The sequence below is a fragment of the Drosophila tropicalis genome, unplaced genomic scaffold (genome assembly GCF_018151085.1).
Source record: "Drosophila tropicalis isolate 14030-0801.00 unplaced genomic scaffold, ASM1815108v1 contig_845, whole genome shotgun sequence".
Taxonomy (NCBI): Eukaryota; Metazoa; Arthropoda; class Insecta; order Diptera; family Drosophilidae; genus Drosophila; species Drosophila tropicalis.
In genome coordinates this window covers 3,966,965-3,993,289 of record NW_027173338.1, presented here as the reverse complement: position 1 = coordinate 3,993,289, position 26,325 = coordinate 3,966,965, and the positions used below count along the sequence as shown (strand labels likewise).

The following is a 26,325-nucleotide window of genomic DNA, read 5'->3' as shown; positions in this document are numbered from 1 at the left end:
CCCATGCGTCTGTCTAGGAGCAACTCAAACTGAAGTACATCATCAACTTTGGGTTAGGTTGGGTGTGTGTGGATGTGGGTTGGGCCTTCGTATGGGTTTTGGAAAGCACACGCATGACTTGCCAAAGTTGCAGCATGAGCAGCAACAGCAGCCAAACTACTCGATATGTGTCGATTCCCATCTTTGCTCTTCTCCTTCTCTCAATCTCTTGTTGCAAATGTCATTAAAATTGCTCTTCATAAATCACACAGTAGAAGTAGTAGTAGTAGTAGTAGGAGAAGAAGCAGTGAGCATGTTGCTACTATCCCTCAGCATAACCTCATTTTACGGTCCATGAATTGTTGCATCACATTGCCTTGGCCCCCCAGTCATTGAAGAAAAGCTTCTATCTCCATTTTTTCACTCAGCTCGTATGTGTGTGAGTGAGTGTGTGCAGTTGAAGTGCCGTTATGATTTTTGTAGAGCCTTGGAAAACTCAAAACTGAAGAGATTGGCGTACATCGACTCGTATGTTCAAACCCAATTCGATGAGTTACTTCAGTTTAAGCGAAAGCCAGAGAGAGGAACTCCATAATGGAAAATCGAGTGCATAGCGAAGAAAATGATTTTTCTTACCAAAAGAAAGTCATGCAGAGCTTTAAGAAGGCTACAAAACAAGTTAATTCATTTTGTAGGTGAGATAGGAATGATAAAGATTCTTTGACTAAAGTTTTCAAATGCAATTTTTCAGTTGCCATCTTATTTTTATAAATATTTGACTAAATAATATATAGGTTTTGTTTTTAATAGAGGAGAACTTTAAGATTTTCCTTAGATTTTACAACTTTTATTCCCTATCATATTCGTTCCAAAAATACATTTGAAAGAGGGAAACCTAAAAACCCAAATGTTCACATTTAGTTAAAATTTCATTTGAAACTTTTAATTTTAATCCTTATTCAAAAGTCTTGTTAGTGACTAATTGCCTGTAGGTACAAATTTTCACCCACAAAAACATATTTCAGTGTCAATGCCAAGCCCTTATCTGCCCGCCCTCCCCCAACTTGACTTCCAAAACTTGCTAACCACCTAACCCCACTCAATCATCCCCTTTCACGTAGACATATGACATTGGCTTAGGTCTGTTTGCCACAAAGTTTTTAATAATCAATGTCAAAGTCGTGGCCCAGTCTGATATTTATATGTATAGGGATAACTACATACATATATATACTTAAGTTGCAAGGCTTCCCCCCTTTTTTTTCTCTATTCAGGGCAAGATTTATTTATTCTTTGGGTTTATTTTTGTCTCCTATCTTCCATCTTTTCATCGTTGTGTTCTGTTGATTTGTGTTGCTGATGTGTTCCTTTCAGTAAATTCACTTAAATTCGTGTTATTTCCGCATAGTTCACACTTGGTTTTTTTCTTGTTGCTTTTCGTTTTCTCCTTTTGGTTTTTTGGTTCACTTTTTTCTTCGTTTTTGCCAATTTGCACTTCATGAATATAAAATGGAAGGGATTCAAGTTTTGCCCCATTAGACAATTTTCACATATGTCTCATCTTGTTCTTGGTCTTGTGCCTCTTCTACTTCTGCTCTCAACATGTGTCCCAATGTGTTTGTTTGCCTTTGGCTTTTACTTTACTTGCTGTTGCCTTTCCCCATTTGATGTACAAATTGCAGAAATTTCTGTTTCGATTGATCCTCACATACATATACGAGCTTCCTGTAAAATGTTGACCAACGTTTTGAGTTTTGGTTTGAAGTACTAAGTTCTTTTTTTAAATCGGCAAAGTAGCCGACGATTACAAATAGGTTCTCTTTAAATCTTTAAAAGAGTATTCCACAATACGGAAATTTTGTAAAATCATGAGGCTCTAGCTTCTCTCAAATGTATCTCCACAACCTTTGCTATGATTTAGCTTTTCAATCGCCTTTTAGCAACTAGACAGGCACTCCATTAGCAAAACCAAAGAATGATTCAAATGCAATTCGTTACAGTTCATTGGCAAGCAAAATCCCTCAGTGTTCTGAAAAATATTTGAACAATAATGCAATTGTTTGTTTGTTTGGCAACCGCCAAAAATTTGTTCGAACCGAAATGTCGGTATACACAGAATGTCTGTCTATATGCCCCTAGAGGTTAGCCATACAATTTATGAATGAATGTCTGCACAGACAAACTAGCAAAAGCTCCCTCACTAGCAATTTCTGACGCTCTCATCGTCTATTGTTATGTTGCCTCCTGCCAGACAAATTTGTTCAATAAATGCATAATTATGCTAGATAATTGCATTTGGCAGAATTCGTACATATGTCTGCATCGAATTAAAGGCCAGAGAACAATTATGAATGCCATTTGGAGTGATTCTCACTTTCCTCGTTAGTCTTAAGGCATTTTAATTAAAGAGGCAGGGTGTTAAATTTGCTAATTAATGCAACATCCAAATGAGCACTCATTGCAGTGGCAGCAGGAAACATTTTGTTCGTTGAACAAGTTAAATAAAATGGTAGTCAGTCAGTCGTTTAGTCAGTTTGGTTGGCTGACTGCTTCTCTGCACATGCAGGATAAGTGAATAACACATTGAATAAACAAACTGCTGGAACAAGCAAAAAGTTTAAACCAAAAAGGAACGGGCAATAAATAGTTACAGTAAGCCAAGTGAAGCAGTAAGAAGGAAACAGCGTTGAATATATGTATATAACAAAAGTGGTTTTTAAATACTCTTCTTTTTAAAAGTTTAAATAATTTGCATATGTCAAAAAGAAGAAGGTTTTTAATCAACTTCAAATTAGTAAGTAAAGCAACATATTTGGTGACCCCGATGTTTTCATTTATGTTGATCCTTGATTTCTTCAACTCGTAATTAAATATTTAACCATTTTTAGCCAAGACAAACTCTTTGTTAGTAGTGCATTACCTCAATAGCTGAGTATTTTTCTTGACTTTTTATAAAAAAATAAAAAAAAACTTGAGGCTAAATCAAGTTTAAGGCAATGCAGAACATTATTGTTGTTGTATGCAGCTATATTTGCTGATTTCCACTAACCAAAAATTTTTTCCGTGCTGTTTATTGAGTCTGATGCATTTGATAAGCGTCACGTTCCACACACACTGCGGCCGTTACGCCAAAAAGTATGCTACAGAAGCGAATATTCTCGACTCTCTACAAGACTACTATACTAGAGCTACTTTATTATCTATGAGAAGGATGAGGAGAATGCATTTTGTTTGCCACTTACATATACATCCGAGCCCAAACAAAGTACAGCTCATGGAGACCTACTCACACACATCTACATATGTATCTGTACATCCACTCACACATACACACAAAGGGAATAAAACAAAATGGCGGCTCTAACATACCTGCAAAGAGATAGAGAAAAGAGGTAAGAAGAAACATTAGTTGGAAAATCTTTACACACACCTGGAATATACATACATATATATACATATTGTTGCTTTTGCCATGGCTCTAGCTCTTTTGAGTTGGCAATTGCATTAGAATTTAAGATAAGTTCTCGAAATGGAAGAATGGAGTGGGAGCTCGGGAATTGGAATGGCGAATAAGGTAGCTATAACACATTTTGTTACCTCTTTCACTGCCAATATGTGGATATTTTGTTTTGTATGTTGTTTAACAAACTTTATTACAAAACTTGGCAAACAATCGTCGTCGCCTTTTGTTGAATACTTGTTCGCTCCCTGCTCAAAATTGATTGCAGTTACAATCAGTTTATTGTGTAGTTTCATTGTAACTGAGAAACATGGCAAACATTTAAACACACACACAGTATACTATATAGAGTCTAAGCCAGAAAGGAATTTGAAGTGAGGACAAGACTTTGTCGAACAGTTGGCGGCACTGGCTAATGGATAAAGTAATCTAAGAGGCAGTAGTTCAAAACGAATCAAAAGTTTTGGTGTATACCTCAAAAGTAGTTAGAGAATAATTTATTTCCTATAACAGACATCGTCTTAAGGTTAAAAATATATAAGTTAAAACCATTTTAAAAACCAAAAATAACATTGCCTTGTCAAGGTTTCCTTGTCAGCATAAGTTCATTTCCCAATTGATCTCATGAATAACACAGGCCGACATGATTTTTGCTGACGTTAACTTGAGAGGTGTTCTTAACTAATTCGGGTACGCTGATTCTAACCGCATACTTGGTTTTTGTCCATCACATCTAGATTTTGTGAAATCTGGAGATCTGGGGTTGAAAAATAGGCACCCAAAAGTATACTATAGAAAGTTTAAACAAAAATTTTCAACTTTTTTTACGGATTTTAGAATATTTAGTGTAAGAAAATTAGTTCTTGTTTGCACATATAACTAATATACAATTTGTAAGACGCAGCAAATTCCCACAATTCTTTAAAATTTAAAAGCAGACAATTCTTGAAATCCCTATAGCATACTTTTTGGTTGAAATTTTACTCATTATAGAACTATATCCGGAGTGTAAGATATTATCCATTATAACAAAGAAATAACTCTTTGATATTTTGTAAATTCCTTTTCAATCAAGCCTAATATATTAATAGGATAAAATAATAATGTTTTTGGTACAATATTATGCTTATATCATGGAAAAATATATTGCAAATTAGGTCATTTTGAATAATTTGAACGCATTTTTTTCGAAATCCTGACGTGATGGAGAAAAACTAAGTACAGGGCCGTGATTAGCAGCCCCCAATTACTATAGGAGACCTATTGAACTTCAAACACTTTTTCATGACCTCAAAAATGTCGGCCTGTGTAATCCATGAGTCCATGTCAATTATTTCCACTCAGCTATCGGATGAAATGTTACTTTCCTTACTTTCAGTTAAAATTTTCGCCTAATTTTAAATCCTCCCCGGCAAACTGTTCATTCATTTAACAATTCATTATGTCAACCAAACGAAAAACTTACTCAACCTTTCAAAAATCACAGAAATCAATAGAACCTCAAAAAAAAGGGGCAACTCCAGAAATCTGAGTCATAAGTGATTTCCTGTTTCCGTTTCACCCAGCAAATCAAGCGTGAAATAATTTTTATGAAAATATTTACACACACCAACAAAATAAATGTATAGAAAAAATATTGGGGGTGAGGTTACAAAATTATGAGCTAATGGCTATGGCCATGTTCAGTGTGAGATGCTTGAATGAGTTTTTGGCCGTACACATATCTGGGGAATAAGAAGCAGCAAATGGTAGACATCAGTGTCAGACTTAAGGCGGGCCAGACACATGGATGAAGGCAGAGGAGGAGCTGATGTAGGTGGAGGCAGAGTGGTGGCTTAGGAGAGTAGCATAAATTCCAGACGCCGCCTTGGTGATTTGTGGTGCATAGACCACATCAAACATTGAGGATTGAATGGGCTGGCGTGGTGCGGTAGTAAGGGGGTTAAGCACACTTGAAGTATGTGCACGCTTGGCTTAAGAAAAAGGATTTCGTAGTACTCCATCGTCATAGCCCTCTTCACTCTAACCGCTGTCAACAGGGACAGCGGGGCGAACGAGGAGAAAGGGCATAAAAAAAGGAAAAGTTCACGCCTTGACGAATAAGTTGTAGGAAATATGAAAAGTCTCACATTTGAGTTGGGTCTTTGGAATCCTGTATCCTGGTCGCTCTCTTCCTCGCTCACACCTTGTAGAATGTGGTCTGAATGCGGTCTGTGGTTATTTGGCTTTTGCTGTGGCTTTTCCCTGTATTTTTTTTCTCCTGCATTTTCTCTTTTTGTATCCAGCGCTTTTCCTCTACAGCTTTTGCTTCTGCTTCAAGCCAAAAAGGTGTAATGCAATTATATTGAGGCAGGTTTATGTCACAACTTTTTTTCTACAAACATTCACAGACACACACATAATTTTCACTTAAATTGAATAGGGAATAACAGACGACAGGAAGACAGTCGACAGACATGTCAAATTTAATCTCGAGTTCTTAAACTGACAGTTGGCAAACTTTTGAATTTATTCTTTATAAGCTTTAAGGCCTTTAAAATATGGAATTTCCTAAAATCTTCATACTTTAGTTAGTCAAAACCTATATAGAAAACAATAATTAGCTCAAGAGGAATCCATTTTTTTTAAAGAAAATAAACGAAATTATCTTTTATTGTTTAATTTCTCTAAAGATATTAACTTGAAATTTAAAAAACAAGAAATATATTTTAATAAGAGTAACATTCAGAATTAAGCTAGATAAATATTATTATTATTTAACTTAAGCCTGAGTCGACTTTCTCTAGAAGTCTACCATTCCTTTTTTGACTCACGAATTCGCCAGTACTCTGTCTGCGTTTACTCCATTACAAATCCCAGTTATTTACAGCAGCAACAGGCAACAAAGATAATTGCCAAACTTTATTAACGGAAACAAAAGCAAAGGCATTAAAAGCGAAGGCGACGAAGGCAGAATGCAACCAGGCAAACTCTCGGGAAAGGAGTTTTTGCTGCGGCAGCCATGAATATCAAATGAGAGTTGCGTCTCTCTCCCCCTTCCAGTTTGGTGGGGGAATAGAATAAAAGACCCGAGCAGTGGTTCAAAATGGTCGAAAGGCCATAAACAACAATTTATATGGCTTTAATGAAAATTGGTTGAGTACTGAAACAGAGGTGAGGCGTCTATCTATCTACTTATTTGGCTGTTTTTTCGTTTTTTTGGGCACCCTAATGTAAATTAGCCAAGTTAACACCTTGGACACCGGCAGGACAAAATTTTTGCCCACTTTGTTTCCTCCTTTTTTTTGGACTCATAATTTATTACACACTTGGGGGTTAAAGCATATTTCTTTTTTAACCGAAATTGCTATGCAAATGAGCTTGCCTTTCGCTTTTCGCTCGCCGCCAATGCATATGGAAATTTTATGGTAATTCTTTGCAAAAAAAAAAAAAAAACATCCATTCTAACCAATTTACTGCTTCTAGTTTTTTTTCTTTTTTGACATAGCAAATTGCATAAATGTCAATTTGTCTGATCTAATTTTACTTCTGCTCTTCCAGTCATTGTAAAATGCTTTTGAAAAAGTGTCGCAAAGTTTGCCTTCATTTTTGGTCATTTTTCAATTTGGCTTGGGAAAATATTTTGATTGCTTTTCATCTTCAAGCATTTGGCTACGCTTTACTCAAAAGTTCAAGACACGAGAGCATATTCCTTGGAAAATAAATATTATTGTTGCAAAACTTTTCGTCCTTGTTGCAAATGATAAGAAGCAGCCAAAAAACATCGGATCCGGATGCATCTCGTTTGTCCCTTCGCTAGGGAGGAAAGGAAGTGTTGGCGCCGTCATCGACTGCCTGTTGATGACACTTTGATGCTTCTCTTTCCTTAGAAAGCAGCAGCAGTAAGACCATCTCGACCATCAAGAGACCAAAATGTTGGAGTGCATTAATCAAGACGAAGAGGTTACGAAAATACCTTAAGACTTTGTTGAAAAGCTGAGTTGAAGAGAAAAGTTATTTTTAACATTTAAGTCCATATCTTAAATAATCTAACAAAAAAATTCTTTTTTTAGATCCGACATTTCATTGAAATGGCAAATTTCTCAAATATATTCTTCATTCGCCTAAAAGCTGACTATAATATTCAGTTGCCGTGACTGAGGGGCATCAGCAGTAGTCGACAAATGGCATGTTGGTGTGGGAAGACATCGTCAACATCATAACCACAAAACTCCCAGGGAAATAAAAGTTCGGACCAGAAACCATTGCGTCTACCCCGTCGTCTCCAAATGAGCTTTTGGCATTTTTCGGTAAATGCGTGGCCCGTTGCCCGAAGCCAGTGTCTGCACTTAATGGAAAATGTCAGTTTTGCCTCTGGGCGGCGGCGCGTCAAACGTTTTATTGAAGTTTTCAACTGAAGCGACATCGACGTCGACGTTGACTACAACGACACTCGTAAAAGTAAAACACTTTTCGCCATTTTTCTTTACCTTCTTCGGTTTTGGGGTTTTTGAAGATGCTTAAACTTAACGAAGCGGAAGTGAGAAACAGAAAGAGACAGAACAAGAGTCAGGGCGACAAAAAAAAAAAGTAGTCGTTGAGATTTATGATTTCGATTCGATACAAATAAAAATCATTTCATTGGACATTGAACCAGAAAAAGGAATATCTTCAAAAATGATTAGCAAAATTACGAAAAAACCTAAATTGAGGCAGCCAGCCACAGTGAGTTCAAAACCACCCGCATTAACCTTAGCTCCAGAAGATGCAAAACAAATTTTTAGCACCGTCTTTGAGGTCTTTGGCACTGTTCAAGGTGAGTCCAACAATGAAGTAAAACGATGGAAACAAATTTAATCGATTGTTTGTTTTTTACCCACCATAGGTGTCTATTTTCGCAAGGTGAGTTTAAAATGTTTGTAGATTTCCTATCTTTTCATTTAAATCATTCATTTTAGCACACTCAATCGAAGGCCAAACAACTGGGAATTACTGGCTGGTGCATGAATACCAAAGAGGGCACAGTCAAGGGTGTCATCGAAGGCAATTTAGACAAGTTAAACGAAATGTGAGCCTAACAAATACTGCTATTAACATATAAGATTTTAAAGCATCTTTCCCTGCAGGAAACATTGGTTGCAACACAAGGGCAGTCCTCGTTCCATAATCGAAAAAGCTGTCTTTTCTACAAATGAACCTCTGCCGATCCATAATTTTGGAACCTTTACCATAAGGCGTTAAAAATGTGTTTCCCGAGTTCCTATAAAAATTTGCCCGTTTTTGAACTGCGTCCTCATAAAAATTTTTGAAAATGTTTCCTTTTGAGTATCTTATTCTTTAAAATATATATAAAGTTAGGCAAGCATATAATTCAGAATTGGTTAAAGCCTTGACAAAGTGTAGTTGGAATGGCAAATCATGAACAATCTTTGGTTATGTTGCAGACATTTCTACTGTTTACTTTAAAATAGTATCATTTGACAAATGATATGAGAAAAACAATCTAAGCTCTGATAATCTTAAATACTTTTGTCTCTGTTTAGTCAGCGACTATCTTTGGCATTAAAGAGATTATTTTAGTTAAATGCAAGCACATTCTTTACGCACATTCCCTGCTGATTTAGTGTCCGTTGTGTCACACTAACCGCATTTCCCAACTACTATGAACCGAAACCAATCCTCATCGCATTTGCTGCTAATCCGCTCCACAAATCAATGTGCCAATGAACTCGTTAATACGGCAAAACTCTCGTTATCAACACGTTATTGCCACCAATATGTACGTTGACATGCAACATGCTCGAACGACATGGCACGCGATGCTTCCAAAAGAAAAAGTTTCAATAACCATGGAAAAAATACATGGAGAAAATTATTACTACAATTATTATGTTTTATGATTCGAACAGTGGGTGGGTGGTTTAGGGGCTTTGGAGAGGGTCGTTATTTTAGGGTCACGCAGCAAACAGGCAACAACAAACTGTTTAAGCCGGAAACGGAATTGATTATCGGCGCTACCCAATTCCGTCTCCTCCTGCGGCGGGGCGCTACTTTTATCTGTTTGCGTGCTCTGTTGTCGTTTGCCTGTTTTGAATTTGAAATTTGGTTATTTAATGACTTTATTTGCGTAGCAGAAGTGTAGGAAAAGAATCATTTTTCTCTTTTAAAGAAAATTAAAGCTTTAACTTTTCATAAGTTTGCCTTGACTTTCTCGTTGTCGAAGGGAGGGGAACTCTTTTCATTTAGTCTAGATTGAAAATTCGAACAAGACACTTCGAGCGTAAACCCTTTTGATTCTTTTTCCCCAAAAGCAATTTAAAGCAAATTTAAATGGAGAATCAAAAGTAAGTAAAAGGTGGCAGCAATTGGATTGTATTCTCTATGTGCATTTCTACAGATTACCAACACCCAAGGCGACAGCCAAAGCGAAGAGAAGTCTACCCCACCAACTGATCAAGTTTAGCACCGATATCAACTCCCCGGAAACCAAGGGTAAGATGTTGCTCTACAAGAAGTTACTGAAAATGGAAATACTCAGAGATGCCCTTACATCAAGAGAGTTACAAAGGAGACGTCAACGTAGGCAACAGGACGAGGAAATGGGCAAATTCTCCAAATATGTGTGAACCATTGCAAGCACAGGAAGAAGACTTTATATAGGGTTTACGCTAGTCAGTATCTTTGGTTTTACTTTCGAATAAAAAAAAATTACTCGCTAAATCAACCACATGCTTTGCGGTTTAGTCTAGTACTCATCTGCATATATAACGCCCATCACTCCCAAGAGAAGTCAATGGCTAAACGAAAGGCTTTTAATTGCCTGCGACAACAAATGTTGCGAAACTTTTATTTATTTTATGTAAATTTATTTTGGCCCAGTGACAATATTTGTGGCCAAATTGGCCAAAAACTTTTTGAACCCCCTCGACGAATTCGATGCGAGCGCGTTTTTGATGGCTGTGAAAATAAATTGAAATTGTTTTGACAATTGGTTAGAAATTGCCATAGACAACAAAAATAAACCGTTGTTTCTATCTATTGGCCAAATGGGAACAAAATAAAATCGAAACAATTGTTCAGCTTTGACAACTGTTAAGAGGGGGACGAGGTTGGCAAACCCTCAACAACCGCAATTCAATATTGTCTAGGCAATTCAAAGTATTTTTTTTTTTTTTTAGAAAACTTTTTTAATGTTTGCCAACTGTCACAATTGATGCTATAAGTCTTGTATTCTTTTGTTGTTTAGATTAAAACTTAAATTTGAAATTTCTTTATACTATACATATATGTATATACATTTATAATATCTGATATAAGTGAAACTGTTAACTTAATGTTAACTTAAAGTATTTCGGCACCTTTTCGATCTCTTATGATAGACAAATAAGTTTTGGAATTGAATTATAATTTTGAGAGAAGTAATTTAAGATTGGGAAATGTTTTGTTCTTTTTTTTTTGCATTTTTAACTTATTTTTACCTGGTGGGAGCTTTCATTTAATTTTCAGGTGTTTTCATTATTTGTTTTTTTATTTTATTAACTTCTGTCGATTAATCTTATTTTCTTTCTAATCTGTCTCACAGCCAATTTCCTGTTATTTTGCACAAATTTGTTTTATCGCTTTTCTATGGCAGTATTTCTTCACGTTTTTCTTTCTAGACGATATAGAAATTTGGTAGTTTTCGACAGCTAAAAATACTAGCCATTTAGATTCTGTAATCCAATTTACTTTTCTAAACCATTGCCACATTTTAGCCACTCTATCTGTTATGTTGGCTAGAACCGAAGCTTATTACAAATGCAGACCATGTTTTCATCTGCCACACGTCGAGAGGCCCACAACCCAAGAAAAACGAAAAAAGAGCAAATCTGGCAACAGACTGTAGTGAAAAATCTCAGCCTGCATATTTCCTATATATGTATCTATACCTACATATGCAAGTATATATCCTTTACACACACACGCACACACACACACAGGGACAAGTACGTGGGCACAACTGCTGCAGCATCCCCAAAACCAATCCCATTTCCCTTCATTGCCCATTCTCAATTTTCTTCAAAGTCGTTTGTCTAGACACAGAAAAAGTCATTTTCTATGCCACATTCGTTGCGCCAAAATGTTGCAACATAAAATTTATTAAAATTTTATAGTCACAGCTGTTCAGAAAACCAAAAATGAATAAAAAATTTTCAAAAATAATTTCAAGAAACTTTTGCTTAATAAATGAGTATGAATGTTTTAGATAAGGATTGCTCATCTCTTTGATAATGGCCAAAAACCCAACCTGAGGGCAAACGTGGCAAAAGTTTTTCGTGTTTTTCCGCTTTGATTTCTTAACTCAAAATGCCACAGGCTCAAAAGGGTTAAAAGTTATTGTTGTTCCTTTTTTATGTTTTGGTTAGTTAAAGGTCAAATTAGACTGAGAAATGTCTATCAAAATTTCTTAAAAAAAAAAAAAAATACAAATTTCAAATTTTCTTTTCGTTATGTATTTGTAAATTCCGAAAGTGAAACTCAACTCGCAGCATGGAGGAGTCCAATTTCACAAAGAAAAAGGAAGAGACGCAGACACAGACGCAGACCCCGGAGCAAATGCGGGAGGAGGAGAAGATGGCGTCGATAGCATCTAAGGAAAATGAGATGGCCAGAGAAGACACACTCAAAGGGTCAGAGACTCCAAAGAAATGGGAAGCAAAAAAAAGAAAATCGACAAATCGGAATCCAAATCAAGTAAAATGAAAGACAACGAAGTAACGAAAGAGTCGGATAAATCTGAGGATGAAAAAGAGACGAAAGTAGATGACTCACAACCCAGCAAACAAGAAGAAAGTCCACAAGTAAAAAAACAGCCAGAAAGACCAAAAGAAAAGAAAGGCGAAAAGATTTTGAAAAAGGAAGGTGAAAATCTCAAGAAAGACGACCAAAATCTCAAAAAAGTTGAACAAGAAGAAAACAAGAAAGACGACCCGCAAATCAAGGATGAGCCAGAAAATTCTGTAGAAGACGAAAAGAAGATTGAAGAAGTGAAGCCCTCAAAGGAAGAAGACAAAAAGGAGTTAGAAAGTCCAAAAGAAGAGAAAGAAACAGAGCCCAAAAAGAAAGAGCAAACAGAGGAGCCAGAAAAGTCTAAAGAAGAAGAAAAGAAAGAAGACTCTAAGCCTTCGAAAAAAGACCTGAAAAAAGCTGCAAAAGACGCAGAAAAACAGGAAAGACTAGAGAAAGCAAGGGCGAAAAAGGCGCAAGAGGAAGCAAGCAAGCAAAATGTTGAAGAGATCACAGACGAAGATATTCCACAGAGAACAGTCGACAAAGGTTGGGCATTAGCTCAAGCCGTTGACGATAAAAAGGAAGTGAAAGTAACCGACGATTCAAGGGCGGACTCGTCCTCGGAGCAGACGGGAAAAAGCAAAAAAAATTCCTGGTTTAACTTTTCGCTTATAAAAAGGGAGCCATCAAGGTTCAAACCGACCATCAAGTGAGTCTATTTGGCCTATTGTTGTTGCACGATAATTTAATTTCTATAAGACAAATGTTTATTCCTTTTCTTTCTTCCAGTCCTGAGCATCCCTCTGGCTCGCCTCAATCTGTGGACACTTCTCTCAAAGCTCGCAAGGCTAAACAACGATATAAGCAGGAATTGGCCCATCTCAGGCAGAGCTATGAGTACCGTTTGGGCCTAGTGAAGCAATTAAAACATGAACTTAAATCGAACTTTAAATCCGATCAGCAACAACTTCATAGCAACTATCAACTACAGATACATGATAAGGAGATTGGTCCTAGTGCTGAACGCAGTTCAGAGTCTGATTCAGGCCGCAAGCCGGAAGTCCAAGATGACAAAGATGACAAGGCTTCAACTTAACCAATTTAAAATGCGCATTTTGTGTCTACCCAAAACCCTCGCCTCATAAGCCCACTCAAAAAGTTTGCTGCATCTCATTAGGAGTGCAAGTCCAGTTATTTCTTCAGCTTCAGAGGAAGAAACAAAAAAGATAAAGGAATATAGGGTTCTCCACGCCCAATGGTATGCAACAGTATTTAACTTTTTCACTTTTTTAACTTTACGGCAAATTTGTGCCACTTCTGTTTTGCTTGTTGAGAATTCAGAAACACCAATGAAATAGCATGAATAAAATTTGACCCAAATACCTGAATTCATGGCATTTTCCATTGTCTTTGGCATATTTATGAGCCTGTTGGGAGGAGGAGAAGCAAATGAAGCAGTCGGATAACAAAAGGCCTTTCCAATAAAACAATAGACTAACGTTATGACAATTTTAATATTTTAAAGTTACAGACTCATTTGTTTAATTGGTTTAATCATTGTTTGCTAGCTTAAGCAGTAAAAGAATTTAGTAAGTTTGAAAGTTGCTTTTGATTCATCTTGAAATGTTTTATTTTTACTAAATACTCTTTGATCGTTTTACTTGGTGAGTTATCTAATTACTCGTTGCTTTCAATCGTCTATATGTAATTGTTGTATTAAACTTTTACCCAATAGTTTCTGGCTAAAAACTGCGAATGGTAATAACATTCATCTCCTTACATCTGTGTAAGATAAGGTATGAAATTCCAATTATATTATCCTTAAAACTCCGTTTAGATAAAGTGTTAACTTTATAATTGAATCCATTTGATTCCAACGATTTTTCTACTCGCCGCTCGCCACTTGAAGACAATTTAAAACTTTTCCATCAACATCATGAGCAGTAGCATCATCATCATCATCATCAATGTCAGCCTCATCCGCCGCAGGCTTCTAATCCGTTTAAAGCTGCCAAAAATCCACGTCAAGGCTCAACGCGTTTTTGAATGACGAGAATGTGCGTGTGTGTTTGTTATGTGCCCCTTGAATATAGCAACATAAAACCATGGACACTCAGGAAAGGCGCTTAAAATCGACAGACAAAGCCCAACAACAAGCCTAAGCTCCCCTCACTCTCCACACTCACTCACTTGCTTCCTCTCAATCAGACCGTGCCCCCCATAGGGCTATGGATTTTACAACAAAGCAAAATGTTAAATAAAAGAAGGCCAAAGTGATGACGATGATGAAAATGAGAATCAAAGCAAATCAATGCCTTGATGAAAATTGAAAATTTACTTTGGCAATTTCGATTGATTTTCTCTTTATTCTTTTCTGTAACCCCCTCGTGTTTTATACGTTTGTCGCATAAAATATGTCAACTTCAATTATGTCAGCGAGTCACCCCGCAGGCAAATTTTTATCGAAAATTTCAACAAATGTGTCAATTCCATTCACGAGACGTCATCGGGGTAATTTTGAAAGGCTTTTTTGTTGACAGTTGTTGAAATTATTGTGTTTTCTTTTTTAAGGCTATAATTTTTGTAGCCTGAGAAACTTTTGACCCAAGGCAATGCGATTTCCTGCCCCATCAATAGACCATAAAAATGAAAACTTTCATTCAACACTTTGGCCAAAGACAGGAAATATGACAACTTATACTAACCAACTATTGAACTATCCATGCTGGTCATTTAAACTGAGTTCCTGACTCGCTTGTCTGATTGATTTGCCAAGAAAGAATACCCAACTCGAAATTGAAATTGAACTTGAAAAGTGCGCAACGAACAACAAGGCTCTCACGATTACACAAGAAGCAACCGAGTGACGAAACCCAACGACGGGTGGCATGGATGGAGGGAAAGACATTTTGCTGGCATGTCATGTCTGAGTGTGACTCCGACGATGACTTCGACGACTCCCTGTTGGTTGTTGGTGCTGTCGTCGATATGATCTCGTCATTACGACGCCAAAAGGCAAAAAGCCAAGCGACAAGAGACAAGACTCTTTCTTTCTCTCTGCTCTGCTCGATTCAGCTATGTGTGTTGTGTGGGCGACACTTTGATGTGAAATTGATGATGATTGAAAGTTGCATGAGGCGTTGCAAAAAAGGAAACAAAAAACCAATAAAAGAACAAGAAAGACACACAATAAGGCACTCGCTGAGATGATAGCTCTGAAAACTGTTCAATGTTAGCTCATTTCAATAAGAGAAATATTGTGAAGAAGTGAAATGACATCCAAAAAGAAGAATTTTATTAAGATGAAGAAAATATATTGTATAACCACTTGTGCGATTTAATTTAAAGAAAGTTTATCCCTATACTTAATACCGAGAATACATTTTAAACTTTCTTTCTTAACTCAACCATTTGCTAACAATGTTTAATTTCATCTTTATGTGAAAATAAGAAATGCATACTTTCTCTCAGTGTAGAAAAATTAGGCCTAGTGATGAAGAAAAAAAGCTGGCATACAAATTAAACAATTAAAATAGAAAACAAGCACATTTGGGGGGCGGCCTCCTCCCTCCTTTGGTTTTATTGCGCGGCTAGACACAGATTTCTGCGCTTTTATGTTCCCTCCGCCGATATTCGTCTTATATATTGCTGATATATGTGTCAAAATGAGAAAGGAGAAAAAATAGAAAAAAAAGAACTATTCTGGGGTGCCATCGTAAATTCAATTCATAGGCGTCTGCTCAAGGCGTCTGCCAGCTGATGACAATCATCATCATCATCATCATCGTCATCATCATCAGCGACGACTTCCTCATCATCATCATTATCATTCGTAACTCGAATTGCGTATACTCATTGCGAATGCTCATTGCATTTTTATCACTTACGCGAAATTGAGTTTTATGTGTTCGTTCGGGTGCCTCAGTCTCAGTATTGGAGACAGTCTCATGTGTTCCTTGCGCGCCTATTAAATTAAAACGTTTGCCTCAACAAGAACTACACACAATACAATAAGCACACAGTTTTGTCGTTGAATCTATGGAGGTAGGACCAGAGGGGGAGTCCCTCCCTCTACGAGCAGTTAAATAAAATGCCCCAACTTGCTGTTTAAACGATGACAATCAGCCAAATAGTCTCTGTCAACGAGAGGAGCGCTGAGTTTCCTACGACGAGCTCTTGTTATTTCGTATAATATCTTTTGTTTTATTGATTTATGGTCAGTGTCAGTTGCCCACAAACAGTGTCATCAGCTGATTGCAATGAATGGCCCTTAGTCAAAGGAAGTAAAATGGCAAAAACACTGTCGACAATACAATGTACTATTTGGCTCAACTCAATTTAAATGCAGAAACTCTCCCTATATTCATTTCTTTCGATATCGAGCGATTCATTTTAAAAGACGTTTTCGGAAAAATCATGAAAAAATGACAATCAAATATGTTAATGAGGGAAAAGCTGAGGCAACTCATGGGCATTTTATCCTAAAATGATATTTTCTATGTATTTCAAGCCAATCTGCGAACCTTAAAGGTTGTCTCATCTACAGAGGATTGCAAAAATCCATAAGTGGAAATAAATATTAAATTCTCTTTGTTGAAGAATTATCACGCTTAAATCAATTTAACTACACAATAAAATTTAATTGGCATAAAAACTATTTTAAGCAAATTCTTAACTTACTTTGGTTTGTGAAATATTTAAGTAAATGCCAAAAGTGATTGATTTGAGTGAAAATATTTACCTGCAATAAATAAAAATGTATTATTTGATTAGTGAAATGTAAAACAAAAATTTTTTTAATTAATATGAAACGCATAAGGAAATTTCTTTAGAAAATTCAAAAATTCAATCAAATGTATTTGCTTCGTTATTTGGTTTGACTTGGAGTTTGTTGTCTGAAAAATCAAATTTGATATACTATTTAAAAGCAAACTGGCCTATCCATGACCAAAGAACCAACAAGCAAACAAAGTTTTTGACTTCAGCCACCTACAATTTGCCCCCAAAACTTACGAAAAGTGCTCCTCCTCCTACTCCTACTCCACCATTTCCATCGCATTCGGTGACTCTGCCAAAGGCAAATGAAAAATCTGTCAAGCTCAAGCAAACAGACAGCTTAATGCCACAAGCCGAATCTGCCTGGTGGCAGAACTAGCAGGACATGGTAACACACACACACACACACACATATATATACACTTGGAGAAGCTCAATGACTTGGCAAAAAAGCCACACAATGGACTCTGGACTTATCCGGAGGTTGGTTGGTTGGTTGGTTGGTCGGTCGGTCGGTCTCTGTGGTAAAATTTAATTTAACATACAATTCACAAAATGCCAAGCGACAAATTTTTTGGGTTGCCCTGGACAACTTGCAACTTGAACTTGAGAAGGATGAGTTGAAGAAGAAGGGGCAGAATGAACAGGCTCAGGCTATCAGGCCTTGAGCCCTTAATTATATTGAGTGTATGAAATCCTTTTGGCCACACAGGAAGTGAAAGTGCCCAGCCCATATATACATACATATATTGTATATACATATACATATAATCCAAGCAATTTGCAATTTTTGGTAATTTAACTTGACAAAACTTTTTAATGGCCAATGGGCCAGCACCGGACGAGAGTTAACCAACAAAAAGCGATACACACAGAATTCCCCCCCTCGTGCAACAATTGGACGACAATGAAAATGAAATTCGATTCGATTCACAACTGTTGCCACCCTTTTATGTTGGACAATTTCCATTCGCAAGTCCACTCTAGCTGGGCAGGACTTAAAGCTGTGAAAGCTGAAAGGATTTTCATGTTTAGAATTCATAAATAAATTTTTTGCATTTTATGTTTGATGATTTATGATTCCCGTCATTAAATCGGCTTAGAGCCTTTCGACAATATCTCCTTTTATGATTTGATTTTGATTTTAATCTTTTTGAAACTGTCCCCTTGTGGCATTGCAATGTTTTGTTGCTTTGACCATAAATCTGTTAATGTTAGCTGATTAGATCAAAGAAAAAAAGACACACAATGGGAACTTTGGCTTGTGTGAACAAGAGTGATCTCTTAAGGTAAAATCAGTTGGGGCGATTCCTCCAGCATGTAGGTTCTTTTATGGCAAGGACTTCCTTGGAATTTTCCAACAGTTGTCGATCAACAACAATGTCGAACAATGTAAACTAAGAGGAAAAGATCCAGTTGATAGGTATATCTTGCCTTAGTTCAAGAGCGGAGTCAACAGTTCAACAGTCTTTCTTAAAGGCTTTTAAACTACATATATATATATTAAGTAAAGACTTTTCATTTCATGGCAAATTCCTTGCACTTTGAAGATTTTCAATTAGCTAAAAGAATTTGCTCAACAAATTTCATTTGAAAGTGAGTTTTGCATTTGATATCTGATCCATCAACTCAACGCCTAAACTTTCCCGTTTAGTTGACAAAACTTTAGCAGGAAAATGTTGCGTCACCCCTCGAACACTTCGTTCCTCACTTTTTCTTTCACCGCTTACAAATATTTTCCTCTGATGACTCTCATTACAAACAACAACAATGCAAAGCAAACGCAGTTTTGCAGTTGACAAAATATCCAAACAGAAGTTATGACGCAATGGGAATATAAAAATCGAAACTTATTTCCCAACCAACCCCAACATAAGACGCATTTTCCGTGGTGCTTTCCCCCTCTTATGCTCTCTCTCTCTCACTCTCCTTCTCTAGCCCTGGAAAATGTGCAGTTTGAACTGTCAGAAATGACAAATAGTCTGTTCATCGGATTTAATTTCAGGACTGCAGTGAAAATTAACTACCGTTAGATGGAAAATATCCGTACGTACGTATATACAATCAACCACCTTAAACTTGAGGGTTGAGGGTGCAGAGAGGGATGCTTAAAATTTCGTTCTTCAAAAAAAAGGGGTGGCCGGGTGAATTTTTAGAAGGGATTTCACTGAGTTACGTATTTATAAATTACTCAACCTTGGGTGCAATTGCTCAGTCAAACGTTTTATTGCAAAATATACGAAAATTCCCAAAAAACAAAACCGAAAACCTCTAAGCAAGGTTGCACGTGCTTTAGCCAGACAGACACTGACAACCCCCCCTCAGCCCCTTTTTGCCATCATCACCCCCCCTGGTTGGGTCCATGTCCGCTTATTATAAGCATTATTCGTTTGTTTGGATCGCAGGTTTTGGATTATTGTCTGTGTAAACTCGTTTGCTTTTGCGTTTCCAAGAAAATTATTTATGTGTGTGTGTGTGTGTGTTTGTTCCTTTTTGCTGTATTTACAATTCACCGGGGCATGTAATTACATTTTTCATCGTTTTGTTATTAAAGATTTTTCTAATTATCACAAAATGATTCACTTCTGCGTATTGAAATTAAAGCTTCATGGAATTCCAATTCCAACTGAGCATATATCCGTTTCTAGCACTGATAGTTCTGTATAGAGTTGATTCACCTATTGAGGTTTATTTCAAGACTTCAATTCGAATAAATCTTTGAATATTTCCCCAACTTTTGGCTGATTAAATCTAAATAAAATTAGGATTTTCAACTTCTGTTTCACATGCACGTAAATTGTTAACTAAATCTATTCTGGAATTTCATTTTCATTCAGCAACATTTTTTTGTTCTTGTCTGCGAGGTTTTGTTTTTACCATTTGGGTTTAAGTCTGCTTTTCCATTCAATTTGTGTTTGTGCCACCTTCTGTGGAATTTGCAACAGTCGTTGGTGTCATCGTCGTCGTAGTCATAGACATTGCTGTTGCCGTCGTGTGTGTGTGTGTGTGGCATGTAATTGCAAATCCAATTAATTTACCAACTAGTCACTGTGGAAGCAAATGTGCTACTAAATGAGACATAAATAGCACAAGACACTAGAAGAAGACTAGACATGGTACACCCAACATATGCTCATTCCTCCCCCACCTGCCTACCTGCCACTAAGCCCCATTCATTTGTTGATGTGGTTTTTAAAGTGCGGCGACAGCTTCAAGTTAGATAAATGTTAGATAATTAAAAGTGTTGGTGTTTGTAAGTAAGTATCCACGAGTAGTTCTGAGCAAAGTGGAAATTGAAAATGGGAAAAAAAGAGAAAAAACTGTTTCAATCTTGTTTACCTCCAGGGAACAACACATTTTACTTTAATGTTTCCGTAGAGCAGAAGCTTGAAGAAGAGAAATTATGCTAATAAATCGCAGCGACACGTGTCGTTGTACTTGCCCTTCTTTCTATCCCCTACTCTATTCTTCTCACAATCTCTTTCTCTCTCTTCATAACCATATCTACATCATCTTCCTTCCCTTAATGGACTTGCGCCACGAAATATGCATTGAATATTTCAAAAAAATTCAAAAACAAGTATGAAATGCTGCAGCTGTATGGTAGTGTGTCAGACTTTAAGGTACCCTACAGATCAAATACACATTGACATTCTTATGTTTGCATCCTTGTTATCTTTTACTACTTGAAGAAGAGCCTTCTATTTGAAAAAAAAGGTTTTTTGTTAACTGCTAACACCATAAAAACTACATTTCTCAATTTACCAAACTTTCTAAAATTGTGAAGATCACAAACTGCGCAGTTGATCTTCTTTTTAGCTCAGTTCTTATTGCGCATGCAACCCTGTTATTTGGACAAATGAGTGGCAAGGCTGGGTATCTGAGTATAATATTAGCCGCTCATCCTTTTTTTTATTGAACAATATGATCAATATTAATAGAACATGATTAAAAAGACTATTTAATATCCAAATATGATCCTAAATTATATATATTAGATATGCCCTTTTTACTTATGTTTACAGGGTACAAAACAGCATTGTTGCCGCCACATTGCATTCCCTGTTAGTGTTTACACATCATTTACATAAAACGTGCAACAGAGTTCCTTTTTTTGCTGTACTACCTTTATTCTCGTCCTTTTTTGAATTCTCTCCCATTTTTTTCCTCTTGCAATTTCTTTAGCCCAACAAAGTTGTTAATTATACTTGACTGGACGACAAGGCCCAGCCTTCGCCTGAAGGGTGTTCGGCAAGGGAGAGCAGGAAGGGACTTTAGGCGGAAAGTAGATTTTCCAGGACCTGCCCGCTTATGACATGCCAGAAGAAAGGACCCATTAATCAGACGGCAAGTTCAACACGGCAAATTTTACATGTTCTCTAGTTTTCGCTCGTTTCTGTTTTTTCTTTTTTTTCGTTTGAGTTTTTCAGGCGTACACTTTTAACGACTTCAAATCGAGTCGCGTGCGTCTTGTGGGTAGAGATTAAACGGAAAAGTATGTACATACATAGGAAAACATACAGGTATGAGGCAAAGCTATTGCCTAATTGTCATAATTAATGAGTTTAGTATGCACAACAGAAGAGAGAGAGAATATTAATATTTTTTGGAGGATTTCACAAATAGTTTTCTTTGATTATACTGATTAATGTTGGTAGGTAAATATTTTATAGTAAACAATAAATCACAGCGAAGTATACTGCATAAATATTTAGAACAGATTTCATTAAGATGGAATGGATATAGTAATTCATTGCTTACAGAACTTTTTCCAGTGTACAATTGGTAAGTTTTGTTAAAGAATGATAGGATAACTTGAAATTCCGAGTAATGACAGTTAAAAGAGGCGCAAAAATATGCACCGGTGCCTAACACTTGAATGAGTTGAAGGATCTGTTCAGCAATGCTGACCCTTCAGTATTCAGATACATCTACGTATTTATACTAGTCTGGTTAGACGTGATTAAAAACGGAAATTTAATTGAAATGGCTCGCATTTGCGTTAGGCATTTCAACAACATTTCCGTTTGACTGCACACACAGAGAGAAAACCACTCAGCGAAAGAGAATAAAAGAGAGATAGAGTGAAACCGACAAACAGAGAAAGAGATATATATATGTACCTGTGTATGTGAAATGCCGGCGGTCATTTTGGGCAAATGCTTTCTATGAATGTTCTATGCATGTCTGTCTGTCTGTCTCTGTTTTTTGGTGGAAAGGATATTTTTGAATTCGACATTTCAATATTTGCGTGCGTGTAGCAATTTCCCCCATATAGCTGTTATTTTTTGATACCCTTTATGTCATGGGCTAAGATGGTAATAAAGGGCTCTATGAAATAGTCTTAGCTAACCAATACAAATTGATCATAGACTAGTTGTAGGTTAAAGTTTTCATAGGAATCTACGTTTAGTAGACTTATATGAGTTTTATTCTGAAACTCTTTTGAAAACTTTACCAATCGCTACATGGCAAATACATCTACTTAGTGCAGGGTATCTGGCATTTTCGACTTAACATATGGAGAGAACTTGCTTTCTTTTAACCCACTGCCTATCGAAAAATCTAATTTAATTTCGTATGAAATTTTAGCATTTTGCGAGGGTGGCTTTTACCCTTGCTCAATGAACAGGTGAGTTCTGAATTCCAAAGTCCTGGGGGCCCTTTAAGCAATTTGCTTTCACTTTTTATTTTTACGGCTTCTGCTTTTGATTTTCCCTATCAGTGATGTGAGCGAGTGAGGTTAAATACCATGTGTGCGTGGATGTGTGGGTGTGTGGATGTCTGTGGGTGATTTGAGACAGGGTAATATATGAACTGGTTGGAGGTTTACCTATTTGCTCTTTTGTCGTCGTCAAGCTCCGTTTTATTGTTATGCATATTAAGCATTGGCATTTCTGGAATTTCTGCTAACCATAAAATGTTTGCTTGTTTGTTATACAGTGTGTATGAATGTCCTTTGCCATAGCAATTAGTCTGATGTGGGGGGACTGGGGATCCTGTTGAAAGGAAAACTACATGTATTAAGGATGTTCCCCCTAACTCTAAAGTGCTCGAAGAGAATATCTTGATTGCCAGGCGATTAATATAGATATAGATATTTTAGATATTGCTTTATTATACCAAGGACAGAGCCATTATTTTGGTCATGAGCAATGCCCGTTTGTTTTATGGTAATTTAATTTTTTTGGCAAATATAATTAAGTAATTTATGTTGTAATTGCTTTAATTACGTATACGCAGTGAGCAAGTTGTTTGGCAAAATGTTTTGGAATATATTTTTAGAATTTAAGCCTAGAATCTTCGCAGAAATTTCTTATGTGTATAATTGGAAATATTGCGTAAAATTTATTGTTAGTTTTGAGACTTTTGCAAAATTTGCAAATCTTAATTTCTCGCTATGAATCTAAGACCATCAGCCTTCAAAGTGGTCTCACTGTCCGTACTCTGTGGATCATAACCATCATTGCTCCACATCAGACGGATGGGAATACTTATTGAAATAGCCGAAGAAGGGGCAATCGAAGCAACCATGGTTGTACTCGAATCAGTTCTATCCAAGCAATCGTCATAATCATTCGATTGGGGTTTATAGCGAACCAATTCTTTGCCAGGTTCCCCACAGCTAGCATCAGCCTTACCGAAACTGTCTTCGTCATTTTGACTGATTGCCCCATAGTCCATGCTCCAGTTGGAACAGGTGTTGCTATAATGGAAGATGTTGCTTAAAGTGGTGCTAGTCTCACGATCTATAGTTTCACTTGATCGTGACATTAGCAGATTTGGCAATTTCAATTTGTTATGGATTCCATATAGAACCGAATCGCTCTTTCCTCCGAGGAGGGGAATATCCCCACCAGCCTTGGCCCGTGACAACACGGAGGTCTGCGATGCTGCAGACGCAGTTGTTTTCATAACTAATGGTGACATTAACTTCTCTACATGCTCCATGGCCGTGGGATTGTCCCGCAGTATATTTTGCAATGTGATAAACGAACTGCGTATCTCTATAAGCTGATCATGGCTATAGCCGTTAGTAAGAGGTGAATTTGGTATGGATAAGGCATTAATTATAAACTCCAAGTCATTGTCCATGATTTTTTATTGTTTCAGATGGAATTTTGCTTTGAACCGAAAACTTATATGGAACATATATACACAGAACAGAAACTATTTAAGATTTTTGATACTTTCTGAAAGGCCTGTTGTATTGTATGTGAGTTCTATATCTGTGGTTTATTATTAAAACTTAACGGAGAGGTTACTAGAAAACTGAAAATGTATAAAATAGTAGAATTGTATCAACTAGCTACATGTCTACCCATTTAAAGAAAAATTATAATAAGACCAATAGATACGATAGACCAATTGACCCTGAACTAGTCGAAAGTCAGAAAAGAATTTTCGTGCTATAAACTTTATACGTCAAAAATTAAGTGTTCTTAACAAACACCTACAACAATCGTTAGGCAATTTTGCAATTTCGATTTTCTTACTCTCGTTTTTGAGACTTTGCCCTCAAAGCAAAGTTTTAGTCTCTCATCATTAGTTGTCACCTAGAAGGAAACTTTTTTCATTAAATTTAGCATAAACCACGACTTTAAGCAGATAAACAGAGATGGCAGAGTCGGTAGCACTAGCAAGCAAAGTTTTTCTATTCTTCGTTCATTTTTGCTACAAAGTCATTATGAAGAACTTTAGTTGTGTGTGCTAAACACGCCCACATTACCAGATTTTGCAGAAAACCGAAAAGTTTCCTTCGTTACTCCATGTAATAATTGTAACGCCGAGAATATGCTAAAAGAGAAGTGAACCGGGAACAGGCTTGGGGGAAAAACACGAAAAATAACAATCAGAAAGCATTTAGCAAGGAAAAGTTCTTAGGTCTTACTCTGCTCCTTTTTGCTCGCCTCCTGCGGAGTTGAGGAAAAGTGAGTTTACTTGTAGCAAGTAGAAAGGGCGCGTGGCAGGAACCGGTGGGTGGTGGGGTGGTTGGCAGGTGGCGTTAACCATAAAACAAGTTTAACTAGTAAAAGTAAAACACAAAAACCGAAAACCAAAACATTCCCTTTAACGATTAAACAAGGAACAGGAAACCATATAGAGAAACACCCACGCATAAATCTCCTCAGCTGTGTTGGGTGGCAATTTTAATGGTCTGACCTACTTACTCCCCACAACAACAAAAAAAAAATGGAGAACAAGAAGGGGATTCCCCTCCATGTTTTTGCTAAATTTTTCCTGCTCTTTATTGAACACTTAAAGTTTCTTTTATGCCCGATGCCTGCTTTTAATTGCTCCAAGACGCCAAAATTAAGGCGTCAATATTTGCACACAGAATAAACGGGAAGAAAATTCAAGTGAAAACTTTTCCACCCAAAACCCACATTTTCTCGTATTCCTTGTCTTTGTATGGCCATTTGTCAGGCATCAGAAAATATGTTTAATAATCTAAACGCATTACAGAAAACAGCAGCCACTGTGCATACACAAGAAGACTAGGCGACAGCGGGGCAGGAGAAACAGGCAAACATGTGTAGACAACTCAAAAGGCAAAAAGGACTCACTACCAGACAGACAAAACAAACATGCAGAAAGTAAGAGAGAGAGAGAACAGCTTTTATAGAGAGAAAGAGGGAGTTCGAGTTTGTGTGTGTGAGGGGGAGGAAACTGGCAAAGAAATAGCTTCAACCATTCAAGACAGTTATGCACAGTGGGCTTTAAATATGAATTGGGTGTCCAACATTTAGTTGCTGCTGTAAGCCATTAATTCAACTAAAAAAGACACGAAAAGATGCCAATGGACACTTAATCAAGCAGATATAAAGTATGTTCGAAATAACAAACAAGAATCTTAGCCGATTTTGATTCTGATAAAAGGCAAAAGATTCTTTATTTTAATTATGTTCAAAACTAAAGATCATTTAACTATGGATGAAGTTTTTAAGTAAGTATCTTCTTACAAAATCCTTTTTTCTTAAATTCCTTTATAAACTTTTCTAAACATTCCAAGATTTGAATATAGAATTTTTTATTGTACGACATCAACTGTTTGAGTGATTTTTCACCACAGTGCCATTTGTGGTACCAAGTCACACAAAAGCCTATTAAATAACATGGCCTTACACATGCGTCCTGTTCGCTTCTTTTTTCCAATTTTTTTTTTGTTGATAGCAAAAGTTTTTCCACACACAATTGCCAGGATAAAGAAGGACTAGAACCGAGCCCAGTAGAAGGCAACTTGGCATTCAAAAAATATGAAAATATTCATGAAAACGAAAAAAATAAACGAAAACGAAATGGCAGAAAAGTAAACAAATAAACAAACATACAGAAAAAGGACGAGCGAAAGGGCAAAGAGA

At 36.7% G+C, this 26,325-nt stretch overlaps 4 protein-coding genes and 1 long non-coding RNA gene across 8 annotated transcripts in view; 2 read left to right on the top strand and 3 right to left on the bottom strand.

The window, feature by feature from the left end:
* Positions 1-26,325, bottom strand: part of Trim9 (E3 ubiquitin-protein ligase Trim9) — an 87,888-nt gene that overhangs the window by 37,684 nt on the left and 23,879 nt on the right. The gene's annotated exons all lie outside the window — the stretch shown is intronic.
* Positions 8,006-8,795, top strand: LOC137581187 (acylphosphatase-2). The gene is made up of 4 exons (XM_068295370.1): positions 8,006-8,234; positions 8,304-8,320; positions 8,377-8,486; positions 8,545-8,795. The coding sequence occupies exons 1-4, from the start codon at positions 8,096-8,098 to the stop codon at positions 8,657-8,659; spliced, it is 381 nt and encodes a 126-aa protein (XP_068151471.1). The 5' UTR covers positions 8,006-8,095; the 3' UTR covers positions 8,660-8,795.
* Positions 11,839-13,575, top strand: w-cup (world cup). Of its 2 annotated transcripts, none has more exons than XM_068295097.1 (2): positions 11,839-12,896; positions 12,977-13,575. In XM_068295097.1, the coding sequence occupies exons 1-2, from the start codon at positions 12,106-12,108 to the stop codon at positions 13,281-13,283; spliced, it is 1,098 nt and encodes a 365-aa protein (XP_068151198.1). In that variant the 5' UTR covers positions 11,839-12,105; the 3' UTR covers positions 13,284-13,575. The 2 variants fall into 2 exon arrangements, with proteins under 2 accessions (XP_068151198.1, XP_068151197.1); XM_068295096.1 differs by having other exon boundaries at positions 12,947-13,575.
* On the bottom strand, positions 16,865-19,500 carry LOC137581551 (uncharacterized). The gene is made up of 3 exons (XR_011033181.1): positions 19,470-19,500; positions 17,201-17,255; positions 16,865-16,928 (listed from the first exon to the last, which is right to left on the bottom strand). It is a non-coding gene; the product is annotated as an uncharacterized lncRNA (long non-coding RNA).
* On the bottom strand, positions 23,215-24,184 carry LOC137581167 (uncharacterized). The gene has a single exon (XM_068295348.1). The coding sequence runs from the start codon at positions 24,056-24,058 to the stop codon at positions 23,351-23,353; it is 708 nt and encodes a 235-aa protein (XP_068151449.1). The 5' UTR covers positions 24,059-24,184; the 3' UTR covers positions 23,215-23,350.